The 21,707-nt window shown below is 35.0% G+C and overlaps 1 protein-coding gene across 2 annotated transcripts in view; it reads left to right on the top strand.

Moving 5' to 3' along the window:
- LOC149781051 (polycystin-1-related protein-like) overlaps window positions 1-21,707 on the top strand; it is a 535,051-nt gene that overhangs the window by 92,337 nt on the left and 421,007 nt on the right. For both annotated transcript variants that reach the window (XM_089938184.1, XM_089938183.1), the window contains exon 5: window positions 9,457-9,612. In XM_089938184.1, the coding sequence (XP_089794310.1) occupies window positions 9,457-9,612 (156 nt within the window). The remainder of the gene's footprint in view (window positions 1-9,456; window positions 9,613-21,707) is intronic.

Raw genomic sequence — 21,707 nt, 5'->3', positions numbered from 1 at the left:
ATGACTGAAACTTCACCATAATGAATGATGGCATCTCTTTAAGAAAGAGACTTAAGCATAATGAGTGAAGTCATCTCGTTAAGATGGAGATCTCAGCATAAGGAATAAAGTCCTCTCTTTAAGATAGACACTTCATAATGAGTGAAGTCATTTCTTTAAGAAGGAAACTTCAGCATGATGAAGTCATTTCTGTAAGATGGCTACTTCAACATAATGAGTGAAGTCATCTCTAAACCCAAGGTACATTTTGTTTTACAGTATACTTCTTCCAGGATATGTAATAGAGAATGGTAAGCATGAGTCAGTAATATAAAAGAAAATATGGACTAATATTGATTAGACCACCCAATGATTGATCACTTGACCTTTCTTTAAGTTGTCAGAATAAATACATACACCAATAAAGTTTGATCCAGCTCAGTGTGTATGTTTTTATCATTAAGGTGAGTTTGATAATGTGTGAGATCTATGCATACGAATAATGTGATCATTTATCTGATTGGTTAATTTTGTTACCACTCTAGAGGTCGTATTTCTGACTGGAATTTGATTAAACTTGGAATGGGCATATATCATTAAGATCTCAGTTGAGTTCGAGAACTAGTGAGATCATTGTGCATGCTTTGACATCTTGTATCAGAGTGACAGCTTCCTACCACACTGGAAACTTCATTTCCGATCTGATTCTGATCAAACTTGAAATATCAGCTTATAACATCAAGTTCTTGGATGGTTTCAATAATGCAGCAAGATCTATTGATATGAATAAGGTAATTTTGTATTTGATTAACTGAACCTGTAACCACACTGGAGGTTGTGTTTCTGATCAAATTTCTATCAGACTTGGAATATATGCTTATATCTTCAAGCTCTTGGACGATTTTGATAATGATCAAGATCATGCATATTAATGAGTTGAAGTTTCCTAGGTTGTGAACTAGTGAAATGGGCAACTGTTAAGTCATGTATGTCACCAATATCAGGCCCAAGTGTGCCTCTTGCTTGACACGTTATTGTAAACCCCCTATGGGGTGGGGTGTGTAGGCCAGATCCTCCCTCCAGCATGTTGGAAGAGTTAACTAATTGTGGCAGGAGCCATGGTGGCACAGTGGTTACCACGTCAAAGTTGTCACCAAAAGGGTGAGGGTTCAGTTACTCCCATTGTTTAGCCCATGGGTCGGCAAACTACAGCATGCATGCCACATGGTGGCACGTCAAGAGGTTTTGTGTGGCATGTGAAGGGCAGCCAAAAATCTCAATTTTAACAGTGTTACTCTCCTACTGGTGGCATGTGCTCATTGATTTTGTAATTAATCCAGAAAAAAGTGGCACACTACGTAAAATAGGTTACCGACCCCTTGTTTTTGTGTGATTGGGCAAGGCAATCTACTCACACTGCCATGGCACTAAGTAAAGCCTACTTGTGTCATTGTTGCACTTTGTTTAATCTGTCAGGGGCATTTTTATGTAACTCTGACACCTCTATAATCATCAAGATAGGATTTGTTAAATTTAGGGCTATGCTGGCAGTTTGGGGTGGGAGAATGTCCGCTGGGTTCCCTCAGAGTGCAACACTGTTGTTTTGCTCTGCCATCATATACCAAAACCAAACCATTAAGTTCTTGTCTGAAGGATTAAATGCGAAGATTGTCTTGGTGAGGCCTTACGTTGTTAGGGTTATGGATTATATTAGATTTAGTCTGTGGCTTTTGTGCATTGGCAGTCCAGGATTATATGATAAATCAGGGTTTAATTTGATGTATAGCTCTTGTACTAGATTTTACTTCAAAAATAATAAATAACAGGATTTTTTAAGTGTCTTGTTACCCTTAAGGCTGTCACAGACCATAATTTTCAGGTGTCGGTATTATCTCAGAATATGCTGGCAGGTTATTGCTGTTAGGCTTCCTGATTTGGCTGCTACCAAATTGACCTGTTGACCTCTGGCTAGCAGGTAACTGTCAATCTGCTATCACATAGGAAAGTTTCCAATGGACTCCAAACTAATTACATTGCCAGCTAGGTGTGAGTCGTTGAATAATGAGGTGGTACGAGGAAAGCTTCCAGAGCTAAGTGGGGCAAAAAAGATAGAATTTAAGTTAAGTTCTTTGTAACTTTGCCATTTTCCATTCTATTTTTATGAAACGTTCACAGTAAATGTATTAATATTTTTTCATTTTCAAGGTATTTTTTGAAAACCCTAATATGCCAGTTTTAAAAAGATGGATACTGGTATACACATTAGTAGGTACGGCCAGAGAGGTTAAATTAAGTCTTGGGCTTTCAGGGTTGCTAAATCTTTGGTCTCCAGACCCAAGTATATATTTGCCTAACTGTTCTACTTCAGTAAAAAATTTCCCTCCATATTAAGAAACCTCATTATAAAATAGTCCCTTTTATAAGGCTGGTATTGTCATGGATTCCATGTAGTCATGGAATCTGCCAGTAAAACTTTTTTCTTCAATAATGGATAGCTTGAGTACACTGATGTGCATGTTCACCTCCATTCTTAAAGTATTCACTATTTTTTAAAAAATTCCCATTTCAAATTTAGGTTCTTTACTAGATTTTATTCTGTTGAGAAAACAGTATGATGATGTAAACACAGGTATTATGGGGATAAATTGGCATTTATTGAACAAAGCATTTGCAGCTTTTATTACATTTGAATATATTCTGGCTGCTTCCAGTAGCTCTAGTTTCATTTCCTAAGCTGATTCCTACTTTTGAAAAATGGGTCTTTTCATTTCTATCGATTGGACTCATTTTATTAAAGAAAAGCTTGCTTAATTGGGCCTCCATTTTGAAAAGTCCATAAATTACACTACGAGACACGATAATGTAAATATATTTACATGTACTTCTATTGGTATTGATGTTTGCGATTTGACAAAAAAATTCATTTGTTTCTGTTCTTCGAAAAGCAATCAAAAATAATACTGCTATAAAAAAAGAATGTATTTAATGTAAATATGGTATACATAACTAAATCATTGATAAGGATCATGAGGCAAATGATTCTCCCATCAATTTTCACTGCTGAGGGCATGCATCTAATAGCTATATGGCAGAACTTTCAAATTGATAAATTGCTTTCCAATCTGTGTATGGATGAAGAAGAATATGTCCATTTTTTGCTGTTCAGTGTGTTGCACAAAGCTATTGCTGAACAGCATGTCAAGTATTTTTGAAGATAAAACTCAAAAATAATTATTATTTTCAGAGAGAGAGAGAGAGAGAGAGAGAGAGGGGGAGAGGGGGAGAGAGAGAGAAGACCTTGTATCAGTGTTATGCTTTCTGCAATATTAGCTTGTTGTAAATGTTTGAATTCACTGAACTACTTTTCTACATTGAATGCTAACAAATTATTAGAAGCTAAAATATGTTCTGAATAATTTTAATTGCAGCCGTCTCCTTACTTCCTATGAATGAACTTGTGAACTTGAAAATATTTTCTACATTACCAAACTGAAAACAAATACTGCATGTAATGGAATGATATTATTTATTGTCTTGCAACATCATTGAAGTTGTTCTATAATCTGATGCTTGTATAGACATTTCTTCTAAATGTGTAAGAAGTTCAATAACTGACAACAACAATTAATATACATGTAGATGCAGATTATTGGGAATTTTTTTTTACAACAAAAAATAAAACATTCTTACATGCTTGCTTGAGTTTCCAGGTAGTAGAGGTAAGTTATTGTATGTATTACCCCTACCCCTGGCATTGGTGTCTACACATATTATTCATAAATCTTGACTCACAAACATTGGTGAGGGATAGATCTTGACAGGTATTACACCCTTATTAACATAAATTAGGTCACTTTGTTCCATATTTCATGCTTCACTGAGTTTGGTTATTTGCAATGATTAAGTTTATTTTACCAAGCTCTGTTCAGTGCTGAATTTATCAGACTAGATGATTGTATGTATCTCAGTTACATCAAAAGAAGGTCACTGTGACCTACATTTCACATTTTACTGGCTTAGGTTAATCTTTGCGTTTAACTCGGTTCATTACATTCCAGGGTCTATGAACAGTGTCTGTGCAAATTTCATACTGCTAAAATTTTCACATGTGTTTCTGTGTACATTTATCCATTGCAAATTTCCAATAATTATTGCTTGTACGCCTATTTGTTTGAACAACTACAGCAAGAATAATTAACAATCAACACATGCCTTCAGCGTGCATATAACATGTTGGTGGTTTTCGTTTTGTTGATGTTTATTAAATTGTGAGAATCTTTTATCAACCACCGCATTATCTGCTGCTTGGTTGTGTATGCAGTTAAAGAAGAAACACATGTTAGCAATGTTTGAGCAACGATTGTATACAGAATTAATTGAAGACAATCACAAAGATGACTTACTAGCTTTACTCATGGATCAGTAATAAGTAACATTTCTGATAATGTTTATTTTGGCATAACACTTCAAGAACCTGGTGAAATTGTTAAATTTCAGAAGCTATGCATGATTGTATTATATTAAAATTCATATGCAAACTCTTCCTCAAAATGATAATAAATGTTTTACGCACTATTTCTTGTACTTAAAAAATATATATTTTCCCACTACGAGAAAAATATACACACATGTATTTAAAATTTGAGGAACCATGCCACGATCATATAATATAAACAAAATGATAAATGTTTTTGCACACTATTTCTCATACATAAAAAAAATAATTCCTGGTACGAGAAAAATACGGGTACTGTAAATGTATTTAAAATTTCAGGAACCATGCCATGATCATATTATATTCGAATGCATACACGATCTCTTCCCCAAAATGATAATACATTTTTTTATCCAGTATTTCACGTGCTTGGACAATTTTTTTTTATTTTTTCATGTGCGAATGAATATACAAAATTTCCGGAGCCACTACACCACCACGTTATAGGTGAATTCACGTCATTGTGGGGCACGTTGTGTGTGTGTGTGTGTGTGTGTGAGTGTGTGTGTGTGTGTGTGTTCTATCTATAAGGATACAACTTGGTGAGGGGGTGAGGGATGCATCATGATGGACACTATTCCCTCATTGCAGAAGAAGGTTGTTCACAATTTATGCTTCACTGATTTGGGTTAAATTTAGTAATTTGTTTATGCTAGAGTCAGGAAATTCATCATGACAAATATATACACTCTTTTAACAAAAGAAGCTCTTCGTGACTTGTCTGCCATTTTGTTACTGACTTGGGTAAAGTTTTACACTTTCTCATGACCACATGACTTTTTGGCATGCTATATATGTAGTATCCTACCTTAGATCATAAAATGTAGCAAATGGATAGATCTTGACAAGTCCTATGCCCTTATTGCAAAAGATGTCTCTGTGTTCTTGTGTTTAAAGTTTATTGGGTGCTGTTTATGTTCGAATTTAAAACTTGATAATTGGATTTATCACTTAGTACTATACCATTACTACCAAAGGCCACTGTGACCTACATTTTACATTTTGCTAATGAAGGTTAAGTATTTGTACATAAATTTGCGCATGCTATATTCATGCTATCGTATACAGATGGCCATTTCTGACCAGTGCAGTTGGAAGTACAGCGGTCAACTTTCCAATTAATGACTATACATTATGTATTGTAATTGATTACTTGCAACAGGATAGCTTTAAAAGAGCTACAATAGCTCAGCTGGTAAAGCAACTGACTTGTAATCCAAGAGCTTTGGGTTTGATACCAGCTGCTTCACTGTGTCCTTTGGGAAGGCACTTAGCTCCCATTTCCGTGGCAGGATATAGCCAGTCATGTGTAAAAAGTGACTTTAAAACCAACATAAAAGAAATACAAAAGATTGAATTATATTATAGTATAGCAAAACATATGGATTCTTTAAAGGAGACCAGAAATCAATGTAAATATAGAATAATAATAAAAGTACTATAGCAGAAAACCTTATTCTGAAGTATCATCTGCGACCGTAATGCCAATATTAAAATATTGGCTTTTCTTCTAGGAGCTGAATTTCCGTGACCTCGTATGCAAAATTTCCGCGCCTATTCGGTTACTTTTGGGATGTGACGTCATAGTAGTGACTCAAGCAGCCCAAGTGTGAGTTGCCAGAGTAATAGACAATACCGTTTTGCGTTGCTTACGGGTGTAATAGAATATTAAGAAAAGCCTGTGGACAACGTTTTTTTTTTCTTTTCCGAAAGATAAAGGCATAATGAAAGAATGGATACATTATTATAAACGAGTCGATTTCAAAGCAACACCATACAGCACTCTGTACTCGTTACATTTCTCAAAGGACTGTTATGAGAGGGATTCTGAAAAAATGGCAGCTCAAGGATATGCAAATGCTAGGCTTAGACTAAAAGTTGGCGCTGTTCCAGACATAACGTTGAATATTTTAAATCCTGGGAAAAAAGCTAAATGTGTGAGTTACGAAAATAGGCAGAAGGCCAAGTAAATGACCACAAAATGCAACAATCAATTCACAGATCTTTTATCTACACCAGTAGTGCTAAAAATAAATCTGATAGCCCGACACCCTGGGCGCCTCTGGTTTTAGTTCTGGCCCATCCTGTATGCAAAGTGAGGTGCCCGTCAGGCTTGTCGAAACAAAAATTGTTTGCCTGAGGAAACTTTGATCACGCTGGTGAAATGAATAAATGTATTTTCAAGATGTTGACATACATGCCCTAACGCAGCACAATCTAAATCAAATCGCTACTATCCAAGGTGAAGTTTAGATTTGATTTTAATCAAATGGAGGCTTTGCCAAAAATAAGATTCTAAACCTGTCGTGTTTCGAGAAAACACGATTTTCAGTAATCTTATAAAAATTACAAATTTTAAAAAAAAATTGTATACATGTAGTATGTATAAACGGTAATCTGCAATGATTGGAACTGATATAAAACTATTCCTTGTGCAGTTTAAATAGCAACGATTAAAAGAAAAGAGGTCAAAGTTTCACATTAAATGGCTGACAATAGAAACTGGGGGGGTGACTATTGACCCAACCCCTTGCCCCCATGTGCGAGCGCCCTTGGGACGTACCTTTTCTCCATGTGATACACCTTATTATTCCCCCAGGACAAGCCCATTTTGCATATTCTGGTCAGCTCTGGCTTAATTGCAAAAAAGCTAAAGTTTTGATTTAAGTACACAAACAATAAAGCTGGTGTGACTAATGAACATACTCCTTATCCTTGCATTGATCTTGTGAAAAGGACTGCCCTTCGGACATACTTCAAAGAAACCATGTTCGACAGTGTGTGTATGTGTAAGCACCAGCAATTGATTGCCAAATAAACGATGCCTATTTTGTTGTTACTTACGATGCCATGGACTTCAGGTTTAAGTCTAAATGCATTTAACACTGTTTGTTAACAAAATATTTATTCAGAATTAGTTCTTTAGGGCCACATATACTGCATGGTATATTTTTTTTATTCCTTGTAATTTAATCATGGTAATTCAACTTTACATATACGGTAGAGGAATGTCAGGTGTTAACTGGTCGAGTTTCTTCGGCAGAAATGGAGATGCGATTTTGTTTGCAGAGAAAATTTCACAGTGATCATTCATTTAAGCTAATTGGTGACAATTTTATCCTTTTAATTTTTTTATACTATAGTACTGTTGTAGTTGTTTAAAAACATCTGAAATTTACTTGAATAATGTTTAATTTTCACTTTCTATTTACTGAAGAAGAAAAAAAGAAAAAAACTGTTGTGTGATATTAATTATTTCGTCCAGTGCCAGATTTAGATGTGTGTGTGTGTGATTTGAATTTTTAATGTAGCTTTAACAATTTTTCAGTCATATCACTACAATGTCTGCAGTGTGGAAGTTTAGACTGTGGATTGCATACGTTATATCTATTTATAAATGTTTTGGGGTTGGGTTTTTTCTTCTGACAAATGAAAATTGACAGACATAATGTAATAATTGGGACTTCGCTGTGAAAAATTTAGAGATATTACGAGATCGGGATGTAGATGAGGAAATACCCCCAAAATCGGAGGTTTTTCTCCCGGCTTGAGAGTTGACTGGTATGAACTGTCCGGGCTTGTGGAATTTCATTTAGGGCTTGAGTTTATGTAAGTCACCAGCCCGGGGCCTGTGCCTAAAAAATTTCTTTTAGCACTGACCAGTACAGTACAGTACATAAACTATTATATCAGACTGCAGATTCAAGTTTTGAATGTGCAACCCAAATGTGGTCTCCTTCCGTCTGCCTTGCTCGTCAATGTTTATGTTTGTATTCGAGGACTGGCTAGTATTGCGTCACGGTACCACATGATCTGTTGTCTAATCAAAACTTGGAAAAACTCGGCAATTTACGGAATCGTGGTATCTTCCATGCAATAAAATCACTACCCGCTTACAATATTTAATTGATAAACATTGCATCAAATTAAAATCTGTAGAGAATTAAATACGTAAAAGGAAAATTTTGATTTCTAGTCTCCTTTAAAGACTAATGGAGACAACCATCTTGCCCAGGGATGTGTCCTGCGATGATGTTCCAGCTGGAAAGGGGTTGACTTTTGCAGGGTGTGTGGTTTATATGAAAAATGCTGATTTTGTGTTTTAAATGTTCTGTCCTTTCTGGTGTTTAATTTTTTTTTGTATGCTTTTTTTTGGGGGGATACCTATACTTACTCTGCATTATATAGCCAGCATTGTGTTGATGTGCTATTAAACCTTGTGCATACATACTAAAGACGTGAAATATATCTCTCTAGATTATTGTTATCCCAAAAATCAGTACTGATATTCATCGAATATCCAGATTAGTGGAAGTCCACTGTCAGTTGCATCAGGATTACTGACATTACACTGTATTTTCATTGATTTCCAAAGCAGGAGAACAGATCATAGTGGCCATGGTGATAGAGGCAGAGGTGGCATCCTCATGCTGTATTGGTCCATATATAATTCATACACAGCATAGAACCAGATCAAACTTGAGATTTTGTTTTTGTCACAAAGAACTAAACATCCTGTTTGACCGACTAACAATGACAAATCCATCTCAAACTCAAACTCAGTTTTATGATCTCCATTCCAGATCTAATGTCAAATAATGTTCAGCAGGTAATGTTCTAAATTACTTATTTTACATGCTGTTGAAAGTAAAGAGCACAGAAACTTAATTGCCATGGCAATATGTGGTTGTGTTCATGTCATGCACAAAGATATTTCATTACAGTATATCATTTCATTTTGCTTGTACTGGTACATAACGTCTGATTTCCATGATGGTGTCTTGGGGTTTCCTTGGAGACAAGAATATGTGCTTGAAAAATGGCCACTTAAAGGGTTCTTTCTCATCATCAAACTATTAATCTAATAATGTCCTAACTTGTGAGGGTTTATTGGGATTTATTTACTGCATTTCCCCTCCCGTACATTAAGCAGTCTAACATAAATGCTGAATTTATTAGTCATTTGTTATTTTTTTCTTCAGGTCCAGGAACACCTCAGACTGGTCACATTGTAGAGGCTTATTGGCATTTTGAAGAAGAGGGAAGCAGTCACCAGAAAGACAGTTTGGTTCTTCAAGATAGACAGATTCGTTCTAAAATACAGCATCAATTTACCGCATCTGGTAGCCAGTCAATTGGTAAGTGATCTAATCCAACTGTATGAATAGCAAAATGGGCTCTTTAAAATGGAAGTGAGGGTCAGTTTAAATTGATCAAAGGAAATCTGTCACATTGTGTTGAGCACTACACATTGTGTTGAGCACTAATTTTTTTAGGTTTTCATTTACCAATTTTTCACAGGCACACACACACACACACACACACACACACACACACATATATATATATATATATATATATATATATATATATATATATATATATATATATATATATATATATATATATATATATATATATAAGGTATAATCCCCAATAGGTATAGTTTTAAAATAAATCCTATTCTGATGTTTGTGATGGGTGACCAGGAAGTAATACTTCAGTAATGCTACCTTAAATCTATAGAAAAAAATCCATAATGAAAAAAAAGGCCAAAGTTCGGGGTGTATATCTATCTCTACAACTATTTGAGATATTGAAAATTTGAGCTCAGATTCAGATTCTCCAAGTCACAGATATCTAGCATAGTAAATTTCAGGCCGATATTTAGTATAGTAAATTTCAGGCTGGTATCTAGTATAGTAAATTTCAGGCTGATATCTAGTATAGTAAATTTCAGGCCAATATCTAGTATAGTAAATTTCAGGCTGGTATCTAGTAAATTTCAGGCTGGTATCTAGTATAGTAAATTTCAGGCCGATATCTTGTATAGTAAATTTCAGGCCAGTATCTAGTATAGTAAATTTCAGGCCGATATCTAGTATAGTCAATTTCAGGCCAGTATCTAGTTTAGTAAATTTCAGGCCGGTATTTAGCATAGTAAATTTCAGGCTGGTATCTAGCATAGTAAATTTCAGGCCGGTATCTAGCATAGTAAATTTCAGGCCGATATGTAGTATAGTAAATTTTAGGCTGATATCTAGTATAGTAAATTTCAGGCCGGTATCTAGTATAGTAAATTTCAGGCCAGTATCTAGCATAGTAAATTTCAGGCCAATATCTAGTATTGTAAATTTCAGGCTGGTATCTAGTATAGTAAATTTCAGGCCGATATCTAGCATAGTAAATTTCATGCCGATATATAGCATAGTAAATTTCAGGCCAATATCTAATATAGTAAATTTCATGCCGATATCTAATATAGTAAATTACAGGTAGATATCTAGTATAGTAAATTTCAGGCCGATATCTAGCATAGTAAATTTCAGGCTGGTATCTTTATGATAGAAAGAGTTAACATCAACTGAATACTCTCCATTGTAAGCTGATGAATTTACAAGTGAACATATGCTACCTCCATAACTTCAACAAGTACATGAAATAGTTTTACTGAATTTTGCTTGCAGTCATAATTTGCATAGCTGTACACCAGGAAAATCAAATCTTGGAAATCTGTGATGATCACCTGGGGTGCTCTGGGTGATTTGGCTTGGAATGACCTAAAACTGAAAAACTTAATTAGAAAAAAAAACATTTTCTTGACAATTAATGGAATTGTAAAACGAGTATCAACCCCCCCCCCCCCCCCCCCATCACAAATTTCATTTCTGCTCATCAGTACTTTCAACAAACATCACGTCTTGAACACAAATTTGGTGTGCAGCCTAATTTTAAGTTGATCTAGGCCAGATTCAATTTTGGACATTTCTTTTTTTTAAAATTTGACCAAGGTTTGGCTCTTGATTGATTTAACCAGTACCCCTTGCTGATTGAACTAAGTTTCTTAATAACCGCCATTTTGGCTGGAGCATTTGTGCTGTATTCTCTCTTGTCGTGTTTTGAAAGTAATGAATGTATACACTGGTTGCCACCCAATTTATACTGGCAAACATGTCTTTTTAATTCAGTTATAGTAACAGATGCACAGATTACAATAAAAGAATTTGTATTGATTTAAACTGTCTATAATGTTCCAGTTAGGGACTTCAAGTGGCCGAGTGGTCTAAAATGTTCACCATTACAAATCACTGCCATCTCACCTCTGTGTTGGTTCAAGTCTCAGGGGTGGGTATGTGAGAAAGCTTGTCAGTAGCTTCTTGTGGGGCAGTGGTTCTTCCCTGGGTTTTCCTGGGTTCTTCCACTAGTTATACTGGCCACCATGTATAGGTTATCTTGTGCAGAAAAATGGCATTAAACCCAATAACAACAACAACAACAACAACAACAAATTTTACAGTTTGCACAATCACTTCACAGTAGTTCATCAGAGTAGAATAATAAATGTGTATAAAGTTTTAATGCATTTTCAGTAGTTGGAAACAACTTCCTGGCCTAGAATCTGGTCATTAACGTTGCCTAGAATCTGGTCATTAACGTAGCCTAGAATCTGGTCATTAACGTGGCCTAGAATCTTCTCATTAACGTGGCCTAGAATCTGGTCATTAAAGTTGCCTAGAATCTGGTCACTAATGTTGCCTAGAATCTGGTCATTAACGTTGCCTAGAATCTGGTCATTTATGTGGCCTAGAATCTGGTCATTAACGTGGCCTAGAATCTGGTCATTAACGTTGCCTAGAATCTGGTCATTAATGTTGCCTAGAATCTGGTCATTAACGTGGCCCAGAATCTGGTCATTAACATTGCCTAGAATCTGGTCATTAATGTTGCCTAGAATCTGGTCATTAACGTGGCCTAGAATCTGGTCATTAACATGATATATAGATGGAATGCATGGAAAGCAAAGTGTCCTTGCTATATCATTGCTACATTGTTACTATATCACTGCTACATTGTTACTATATCACTGCTATATGGATGCTGTGTCATTGCTACATCATTTTTACATGGTTGCTGTATCATTGACAAGGGTTAGGGTCATATAAACCAAAGGAAATGGATATTGCAACTCCAGTTTTTCAAAATACATGATGCAGCTTGGTTCACATCCCACGTGGTAGACATTGTATATAATATTTGTGTTTTCTTCTTTTTTTTAAGTATGAGTGATGCTGTTAAGAATCGAGCCTTATCAAGTTTACCATATGAGACTTGATTAGTTCCAATAAAAGTCCTGATTTTCCATTACTTTTGCATTATGTATTTGAATATCTGTTTGTGGGGAAAAAAAACGAAAGATTTCAACGCTATACTGTCAAGGCATTGAATCTGATTTGTCTTCTTTGTAGGCATTCATGCATGTGCAGTTTTCTGAATTAATAAATGCATATTTCATGTGGCTTTGGGTAAATCTACATTTCAGTCATATAATGTAATTCTTTGACTTGTGCACAAGAATGCATGGCTGTTTGAGTTTGCCTGAGGGTGTAAGGTTTAATCAGATTTGATTTCATTACCACAGGATGAGATGGTCACAGATTACTTCTGACTTAAGAATGAATAAATCATTAGTCTGTATTTGCATAGAAATTCACACTTCAACAGATATTGATTGTGGATAAAATGAATTTGATTTGCAATGTTTATGCAATATTCCTGAGTCTCTGTCTCACCTTTTCCCACACATACAATATTTTCAAGGATCTTCATGTCACGGAATGAAGAAACCCTGTAAGAATAATATTTTCTATCAGTTAGTCTGTTTAGTCTGTTTAGCTGCCAGCCCTTCCAATTTTTCATCCACTTATGGTAATATACCTCTTTTTTAGGTTTCTGGTTGGAAAATTTATGTATTTTTTATTAGCCAGCAATAAAGCAGAGCATATTATACTATCATGTCTGTCTGCCCATCCATTGCTCCATCTGTTGTTTCATCCATCATTACATCTGTCTTTTACCAGTGTTGTCTCTGCACAACAACTCAAGCTGCCCACCTGGATCTAGTTTCCAAACTTTGTGCATGGCTTGCACTTATAGGCTAAGGAAGATCCCTATTGACTTCAGGATAGAAAGGACAAAGGTTAAGGTCACTGACTGAAAGAAGAAAATGGTTTCTGCACAGTAACTCAAATTTCTACCATCGGCATTTACCAGACTTTGTGGATGCCTAGTACTTAGGGTGTAGATGAACGCTCTTGAGTTCAGCATCAAAACATCAAAGGTCAAGGTCACTGTGGTTGAAATAAACAAAAATGGTTTCTGCACAATGATTTTCCACTATTTTCAGTTGCCAAAGTTTGTGAATGCATGCACTTGGGATAAGGAGGAACCCTATTGAATTTGGGATCAAATGTACATGGGTCAAAAGTCACTGAGACTGAAAAATAATATAAAAAAATACTTCTTTGCAATGATTCTAGTTCTCTGCCAGATTATGGATGGCTTGCACTTGGAACAAGTCTTTTAGTTTTGCATCAAAATGGCAAAGGTCAATGTCATTACTGAAAGAAGAACAATGATTTCTGCACACTAACTGAAATTATTCATCAGCTACCATTACTAAAGTTTGTGGATGGCTTGCACTTGTAGTAATACAGCAGCCTATTTATTTCATGGGCTACAAGGTCAAATGTGAAGGTCACTGACTCAAAAAGAAGAAAACTAACTGCCTTCTGGACAATAACATTTGTTCTGCATAACATACCTGAATCAAAGTTCATAGATGGCTTGTACTTGAGCTTATTAAGAAGCCTACAAATCTTGTAGTCAGAAAGTCCAAGGTTACTGTGACTGAAGCAAAATGATTTCCTCACAATAACCTTAGTTCTGAATAACAGACCAAGACCAGACTTAGTGGATGGCTTACACTTTGAGTATGGAAGACACCTTTAGATTTTGAGGTCAAAAGACCAAAGGTCTGGATCATTGTTTGTAAAAGCAAAATGGTTTCTACAGAAATTGTTTAGTTATCTGCATAGAGGACTATTAAACACACAGGGGCATGTGATAATATCCAATTTACAATATTCTTTGTTTTATATAGCATAGAGTTTAATGCATTTGTATTTCTCCTCCATTTCTCAGAATTTGTTGGCCCATTTTGCTTAAATTTGATCTACTTTTGGACAGTGTCAGTTTTAAAAAAAAGCAGCATGGCTCAGCCATTTACTTCATGTTATTTTGTATGAGAACTGCTTTATGGTAATAATGTACCTCTTTTAGATAGGATTATATCTGTCTGTCTGTCTGCCTTGATTTCTGCTAAGAGTTATAGTTCTTGGTTTGGTCAGTTTGGAATTTTTTATATGGATGTTTGCCTTGTATCAATCATTCAACATCTTGTAATGTAGTATGGTATGTAAACTGTGCTCTTTTGAAAGACTATGCATGTTCACCTCATGCTGAAGTAGAATCACAGGTAAAAAATTGCATAGTCAAAATTCCTAATATCCATTAACTTTACCTCAGTGTATAGGATGAATCACATATATGGCATTCAGCTGTAGGCTAGAATCACATGATTGGATGCGTTTGAACCATCAGTGCATTTCGCTTCAACGGAAATAGCTATAATTGACTCAGAGATGGGATGAGTTTTAAATGTTTTAAAATTCAGTAGAATTTTTATGTTGTGTTCAAAACTAATTAATTTGTTAATGGTTGGGTTAGGTACATGGGGATCTTTTTTTCTTCATTGGATTGGGTGGGGTGCAAGGGGATTTTTTTCTTCTTCAGTGCATTAGGTGGGGTGCAAGGGGATTTTGTTTTAGTGGATGGCGTGGGGTGCAAGGGGATTTTTTTCAGTGGATGGGGTGGGGTGCAAGGGGATTTTTTTTAATGGTAGGGTGGGGTGCAATGTGATTGTTTCACATTTTCTTGTATAAACGTCATTCTTACTTCTGAAAATTAATTACTTGCAAAAATATGCTGTGGTAGAGACAACTAAAGATAAAAATTTATATCTGAAATGACAATTAAATTATTGCAAAGTGGGGCACTGTATGCACAGGAATTTTTAATACCAATTTTTCATCTAAATCGAGTTTGTACTGTTCATATTGGCTCATTGGTTAGGATCCTGACTCATGACACAATAGGTGTGGGTTCCGATTCTGCCATCAGATCAGTCTAACAACAACAAGGTCCCAAAATAGATCGCAACATGAGGAAGGCCATGAGTTACTGAGATAACACTAAAACATAATAAGGGAATGGAGATAGTGAACAGGGTAGAGGTGAGGGGTGTGGTGGGTTGGGGAAGTTAATCATGAATACTTGTTAGCTCCATTGGTTCTAGATCAGTAGAGCTTATCTGTTGTCCACCAATGGTCCTTCTGTTATTACAAATTTGTTTTTTGTGCTTTCTCCTGAACAACTTGTAAAATTGCCTTGAAACTTTACACACACAAATTCATCCCAGTAGTTGGTTCTAAATGAAAGTGTGCTGCATGGAAATATAATATGGTCATCACAACGGCCATCTTGAAAATCTTGCAAGTATAATATGGCCACCACAGTGGCCATCTTGAAAATACGTTCATCACTAATCCTCCTGAATGGATGGTCATCTCATAATCGTATTTTGCTGAAAGTTGTCTTATTATGTGGAGCAGGTCCTAAATAAAAATGGTGCCAATCTGACATCCAATATAGTCACCATGGCAGCCATCTTAAATATCTTGTCACTATTCTTCTCAAAAAGAAAGTGATAATGACATGGTGTTTTCACATTAAGACTTATTAGGATGTCCATCTGGTCTTAACACATTAACCCCGAGAGCTTTTTGTCATTTTCGCCTGAAAATCGAGTAGGAAACACATTTTGAAAGCTATTTCTGAATAGACTCAAAAACACCAAATCCCCGATGATCTTTCAATAACATACTTCCTAGTTGTGTTAGAAACATCGTTTTTCATTGGCTGTTTGACTCGTGCATGAGCAGAAGGGTAAAAGTTGTAGTTTTTGTTTTTAGTTTTTATTTTTTTGCTAAATGGAACCATTATTTTTGTATGGAGACCACTCTTTATTCCAAATGTCCATCTTATTCTACTTTTTGCAAAGGCTCATCTGTCTGTTTGCAGTTTATATTGGATTGCCTTAGATCTGGGACCAAAAAGTCTAAAATCCTGACACAAAATCGGATTCCAACCACAGGTAAATTTTGGGTTAAAAAAAGTCGGGTCCAAAATATGATGTTTTTCTATCTGTATTTTGTAGTGCAACTAGATATTACAGATTATTTGGTATCAATGTAGAGCTACATCTGTCTACCTTTCTATAATACCACCCACTTTAGTGTATCCTACATGACCTTGACACTGCAGAGCTCGGCAGTAGGCTACTACCTCCTGCCCCATAAAGTCGTCGCTAGGGGTTAATGTGTTAAATGAGAATAGTTCTGATTTGACATCTACAAATCTTGTAATTGCTACTCAGCCTCAATATAAAGTCATATATTGAGAATATTATCTCTGCTCCTCCCCTGTTTGATGGCTTTACCAACATTGGGCTTTTACCAAAAGACTTATCCTGGTTGGTGCTAATTGAAAATGGTGCCAGTTGTACATCTAATATGACAGCCATGACAGCTGTCTGTTGCCTTGAATGGATCATCATTATTTTCACCAAGGGACTTCTGATGATGTCTCTCATAAATTAAAATGGGGCCAGGCTGACATTTGAAAATGCTGTTATTGCTGAACATGATCAGAGATGGTTGTAAACACTGGACAGACAGAAGGAAGAAGTGGACCTATCTTGAATACTGGACATTCCTTTTGCACTGTACAGCTTCAGTCCCATTGAAGCACTCTTTTATAATCATATGGGAAATAATTGTCATCAAAAAGTATTCTAGCACAGTTGTTTGCTTTCTTTATAAATTCCTGTCATCTTAAAGACAAGCAGTCTTTGATAGATCATTAAAAATATTATGTTAATTATGTGAAATTTGCACATGAATGTGGATGCGTCTTTGTGTTGTTTTAAGTACAGAACAGCACTGGGATCTTTTTCTTTAAACAAAGATGGACATTTTTTTTAGAAGCAACATCCAGACTTGGTTCTATTTTAATCATTAAAATTTTGATGCTATGATTTCATTGCTAGCAATCACAAAAATTTCTACTCATTCATGAGCAAATTTCTGAATAGTGGGAATTTTAAGTTGATTACAAACTTTGTTTTTTGTTTTTCATAGACAACCCTTATCAATGAGACAAAGATTTTCACACAAAGAACACTTTTTCACTTGGTTCCCTTGCCCAGGTGAAAATGTGACTGAAATTTCTGTGAAATTCACTGAAAGTTTTGTTAAAATATTAGTGAGATTTTTTACTGATATTTTTGATGAGATCTCATCAAAATTTCACTGAAATTTTGGTGACATTTCACATCTTTTATTGAAATTTCATTGGATTACCAGTGAAATTTGACTGAAATAGTTAACTTTCAGAGTTAACTTTACTGTAATTTCAGCAATTTTCACTGACATTTCAAAAGGTTTAAAAGAAATAATGAATATAATGTACTGTATTGATTAACCATTGTAATATTTCAGTATAAATGAAACAAAATTATACACTTGTTATATGACATGTGCACTGCAGGCTATACTTCTTTATGTACAAACTGTGACTCTGCTGTGGGTGGAATTAGTCCTAGATCCATAAGCAGCCATGTCAAATGTTTATCATGATATAATTACACTGATTTTATTCAGAATTATAACACAGTTAGAATATTTTGCTATTATAAGCAATAATATCACTCACAACATTGCATGCTGATTCTTTTGATGAACCATGAGAAAAACTTCACAGAGATATGACCATCTTTGATAAACATGGGTATCTGGCCATGGGTCACTTCCCTACCAGTGATCTATACATTGTCCTTCTAAAATAAACTGGAAGGGAGTCAGTTTGGAATTATATAAAATGATACTGGTCCAGTTCCTTCTCATTTAGACTCTACCGTATAATTGGTAATAGTAGTTCAAATTGTTACGGCTAAAATTGCAAAATGCTAGTCCTGGATAAAATTCATTTTCCCTGCAGATTGACCCATCAACTTCATTCAAGCCAGTCTCATTTCCACACATTTTTCAAACCGCTTTTCAAAGGCTTTTTTGTCTGTGTCCCACTTGATCATTTGAAACGACATGTTTGGCAAGCATGCTGATTTCCATCAGTTTCTGTTATGTTAAGATTCATGGGAGATGTACAAATGTTTTACCAGTCAGAAAGCTCTATAGAGTGATAATCAGTTAAATAATATACAAAATGAATCCTTTGCAGAATGGGACTGGGCAATCCATTATTTAAAGACTGAATTATAGACAAAAAAAGGTTCATATTGACGAAAATTGGATTAAGGTCAGGAGAAATCTGCTTTAAAATAGATTTTTTTTTATTTGTCTGAGGGCATTTAAATCCAGTTCAAGCCTTTTCTGTCATCTTTACTTGATTTGATACAAAGACATATTTAATCCCATAATACAAGCAGACCTCCTTTTAATTGATTGTGATGATGGTCAAACACTAAAGCAGGCTGCAGATCAAAACACAGTTCTTAATTAGATTCTTAATTAGGTTCTAATGGAAATAAATACTGGCTACCCTTTGACAGGCAGTTGACACTTTTCATGCTTGAATACAAGAGGCATGCCAAATTTATGATGATTACACTGAAACTGAATTAAAAGATAAAACTAAAACATGAATTTCATTTTACAAGACTTGAAAATGGTGTTGTTCGGATATCCAATATGGCCACCACAATGGCCATCTTGAAAATCTTATTATCACAGCTTATGAATGGATGTCAGATCAGCATGGGGTTTTCACTGAGAGACTTGTTGGTCCATAATATAAATGGTTCCATCAGATATCCACTATGGCCACCACAGTGCCATCTTGAAAATCTTGTTATTGCTACTCCTTCTGAACAGAAAGTCTTATAGACATGAGGTTTTCGCAAAAGACTTCTTATGATGTTTAGTTGGTCCATATTGAAAATGGTGCTAATCTGATCTCCACTATGGCCACCACAGTGCCATCTTGAAAATCTTTTTAATTTTAATCGTCTTGAATGGATGGTCATATGAACATGGGGTTTTAACAGAGAGACTTCTTTTGATGTCTAATTTGTCCATAAAATGATGAGGCCAGTGTGATGTCAACTATGGCTACCACATTGGCCATCTTGAAAATCGTGATATTGCTGCTTCTCTTGAATGGAAGGTCATACTGACATGGCAACTTCGTATGATGTCTAGTTGGTATGAAATGAAAATGGTGATCTTTAAAATATTGCTACCACTATGCCTTTTCAAATGAATGGCCATGTCATCATGGGGTGTGCACTGAAAGACCTTTTAAGATGCCTGCTTGGTCGTGGTTGAATATAGTGCTGATGTGCTCAGTGCTGTCTCATATGGCAGTGGCCATCTTGAGCATCTGGTTATTGTTAATTCTCCTGAATGAATATTGCCACACGGTTTTCACCAGAAGACTTCATATGAAATATAGTTGGTCAAAGTGAAAATGGTGTTGATCTGCTGCTGTCTATCACAATGGCCATCTTGAAAATGTTATCATCACTAGTCATTTTGAATGGATAGTCATATTAACATAGGATTTTATTAAACAACTTCTTACGATGTCTGGTACCATTCAGACATTCAATATGCTTGCCACAGTTTCAATCATGAAAATCTTGTCACTATTTCTTCTGAATGATTGGTCATATCAGCATGGTCTCTTCACAGAAAGACGTCTTATGATGTCTAGTTGGTGCTAATTGAAAATGGTGACAATCCAATTTTGTGAGGATCTTGTTATCACTACTTCTTCTAGATGGCAGGTCATATTGTGCTTTGACCAGAAGACTTCTTAGGATGTTTGGTTGATACTAAACAGAAATGGTGCCGATCTGAAATTGAATATGGCTGCCATGACATTCATCTTCAGAATCTTGTTATTGTTGCTCCTCCAAATGTGAAATTTGCCAACTTGCAGTTCTTGACCGTAAACTAAGGTCAGGTAGTTTTTGAGCTTGCAGAATCTAAACAATTGACTTGTCTTTTTAACTCGAGTAGGTATTTATTGTTAGAACTCGTGAGATTTCTTTGATAGGTGTGACTGCAATTAAAAGGCACTAATCTCTAATGATTAATGACCAAGAAGATGTTGTTTAAAGTGCAATTGATATATGGAAAAAGTAGCAGCCACAAGTGGTGTTTATGATATGTTGTTTATGAGATATTTACAAGTGGTGTTTATATGTTGTTTATGTGATATTTACAAGTGGTGTTTATGATATGTTGTTTATGAGATATTTACAAGTGGTGTTTATGATATGTTGTTTATGAGATATTTACAAGTGGTGTTTATATGTTGTTTATGTGATATTTACAAGTGGTGTTTATGATATGTAGTTTATGAGATATTTACAAGTAGTGTTTATGATCTGTTGTTTATGTGATATTTACAAGTGGTGTTTATATGTTGTTTATCTGATATTTACAAGTGGTGTTTATGATATGTAGTTTATGAGATATTTACAAGTAGTGTTTATGATATGTTGTTTATGAGATATTTACAAGTGGTGTTTATATGTTGTTTATGTGATATTTACAAGTGGTGTTTTTGATATGTAGTTTATGAGATATTTACAAGTAGTGTTTATGATATGTTGTTTATGAGATATTTACAAGTGGTGTTTATATGTTGTTTATGTGATATTTACAAGTGGTGTTTATGATATGTAGTTTATGAGATATTTACAAGTAGTGTTTATGAGATATTTACAGGTGGTATTTATGAGATATTTACAAGTGGTATTTATGAGATATTTACAAGTGGTATTTATGAGATATTTACAAGTGGCATTTATGAGATATTTACAAGTGGTATTTATGAGATATTTACAAGTGGTATTTATGAGATATTTACAAGTGGTATTTATGAGATATTTACAAGTGGTATTTATGAGATATTTACAAGAAAATGATATGTATATACTGCTCAGCAAATTATTACATAGATGAAAAAAAGCCTTTTCAAATTGGATGCTGATTTCAAGGTGACTAGGTGATAATTGTTAAGTAAACTGATAAGATAAGTGATCACAAATTGCTCATTTATAAGTATAAATATATTGCTACGAGTCTAGCTTTTGTTGATGTTGGTGTAAATAATGATGCGAGTCTGCTATCGTATCTTAGCAAAGAAAGGAAACTTTCTTATTCGGGGATTTACACATTTTATATAAGTCATTTTTCCCGTGGTAAATTGAACTATTTGTGATCATGTAACTATATTTACATCAAAC

Source organism: Sinohyriopsis cumingii, chromosome 16, assembly GCF_028554795.1.
Source record: "Sinohyriopsis cumingii isolate HCF-2022 chromosome 16, ASM2855479v2, whole genome shotgun sequence".
Lineage (NCBI taxonomy): Eukaryota > Metazoa > Mollusca > Bivalvia > Unionida > Unionidae > Sinohyriopsis > Sinohyriopsis cumingii.
This window is presented reverse-complemented; position numbering and strand designations above follow the sequence as displayed.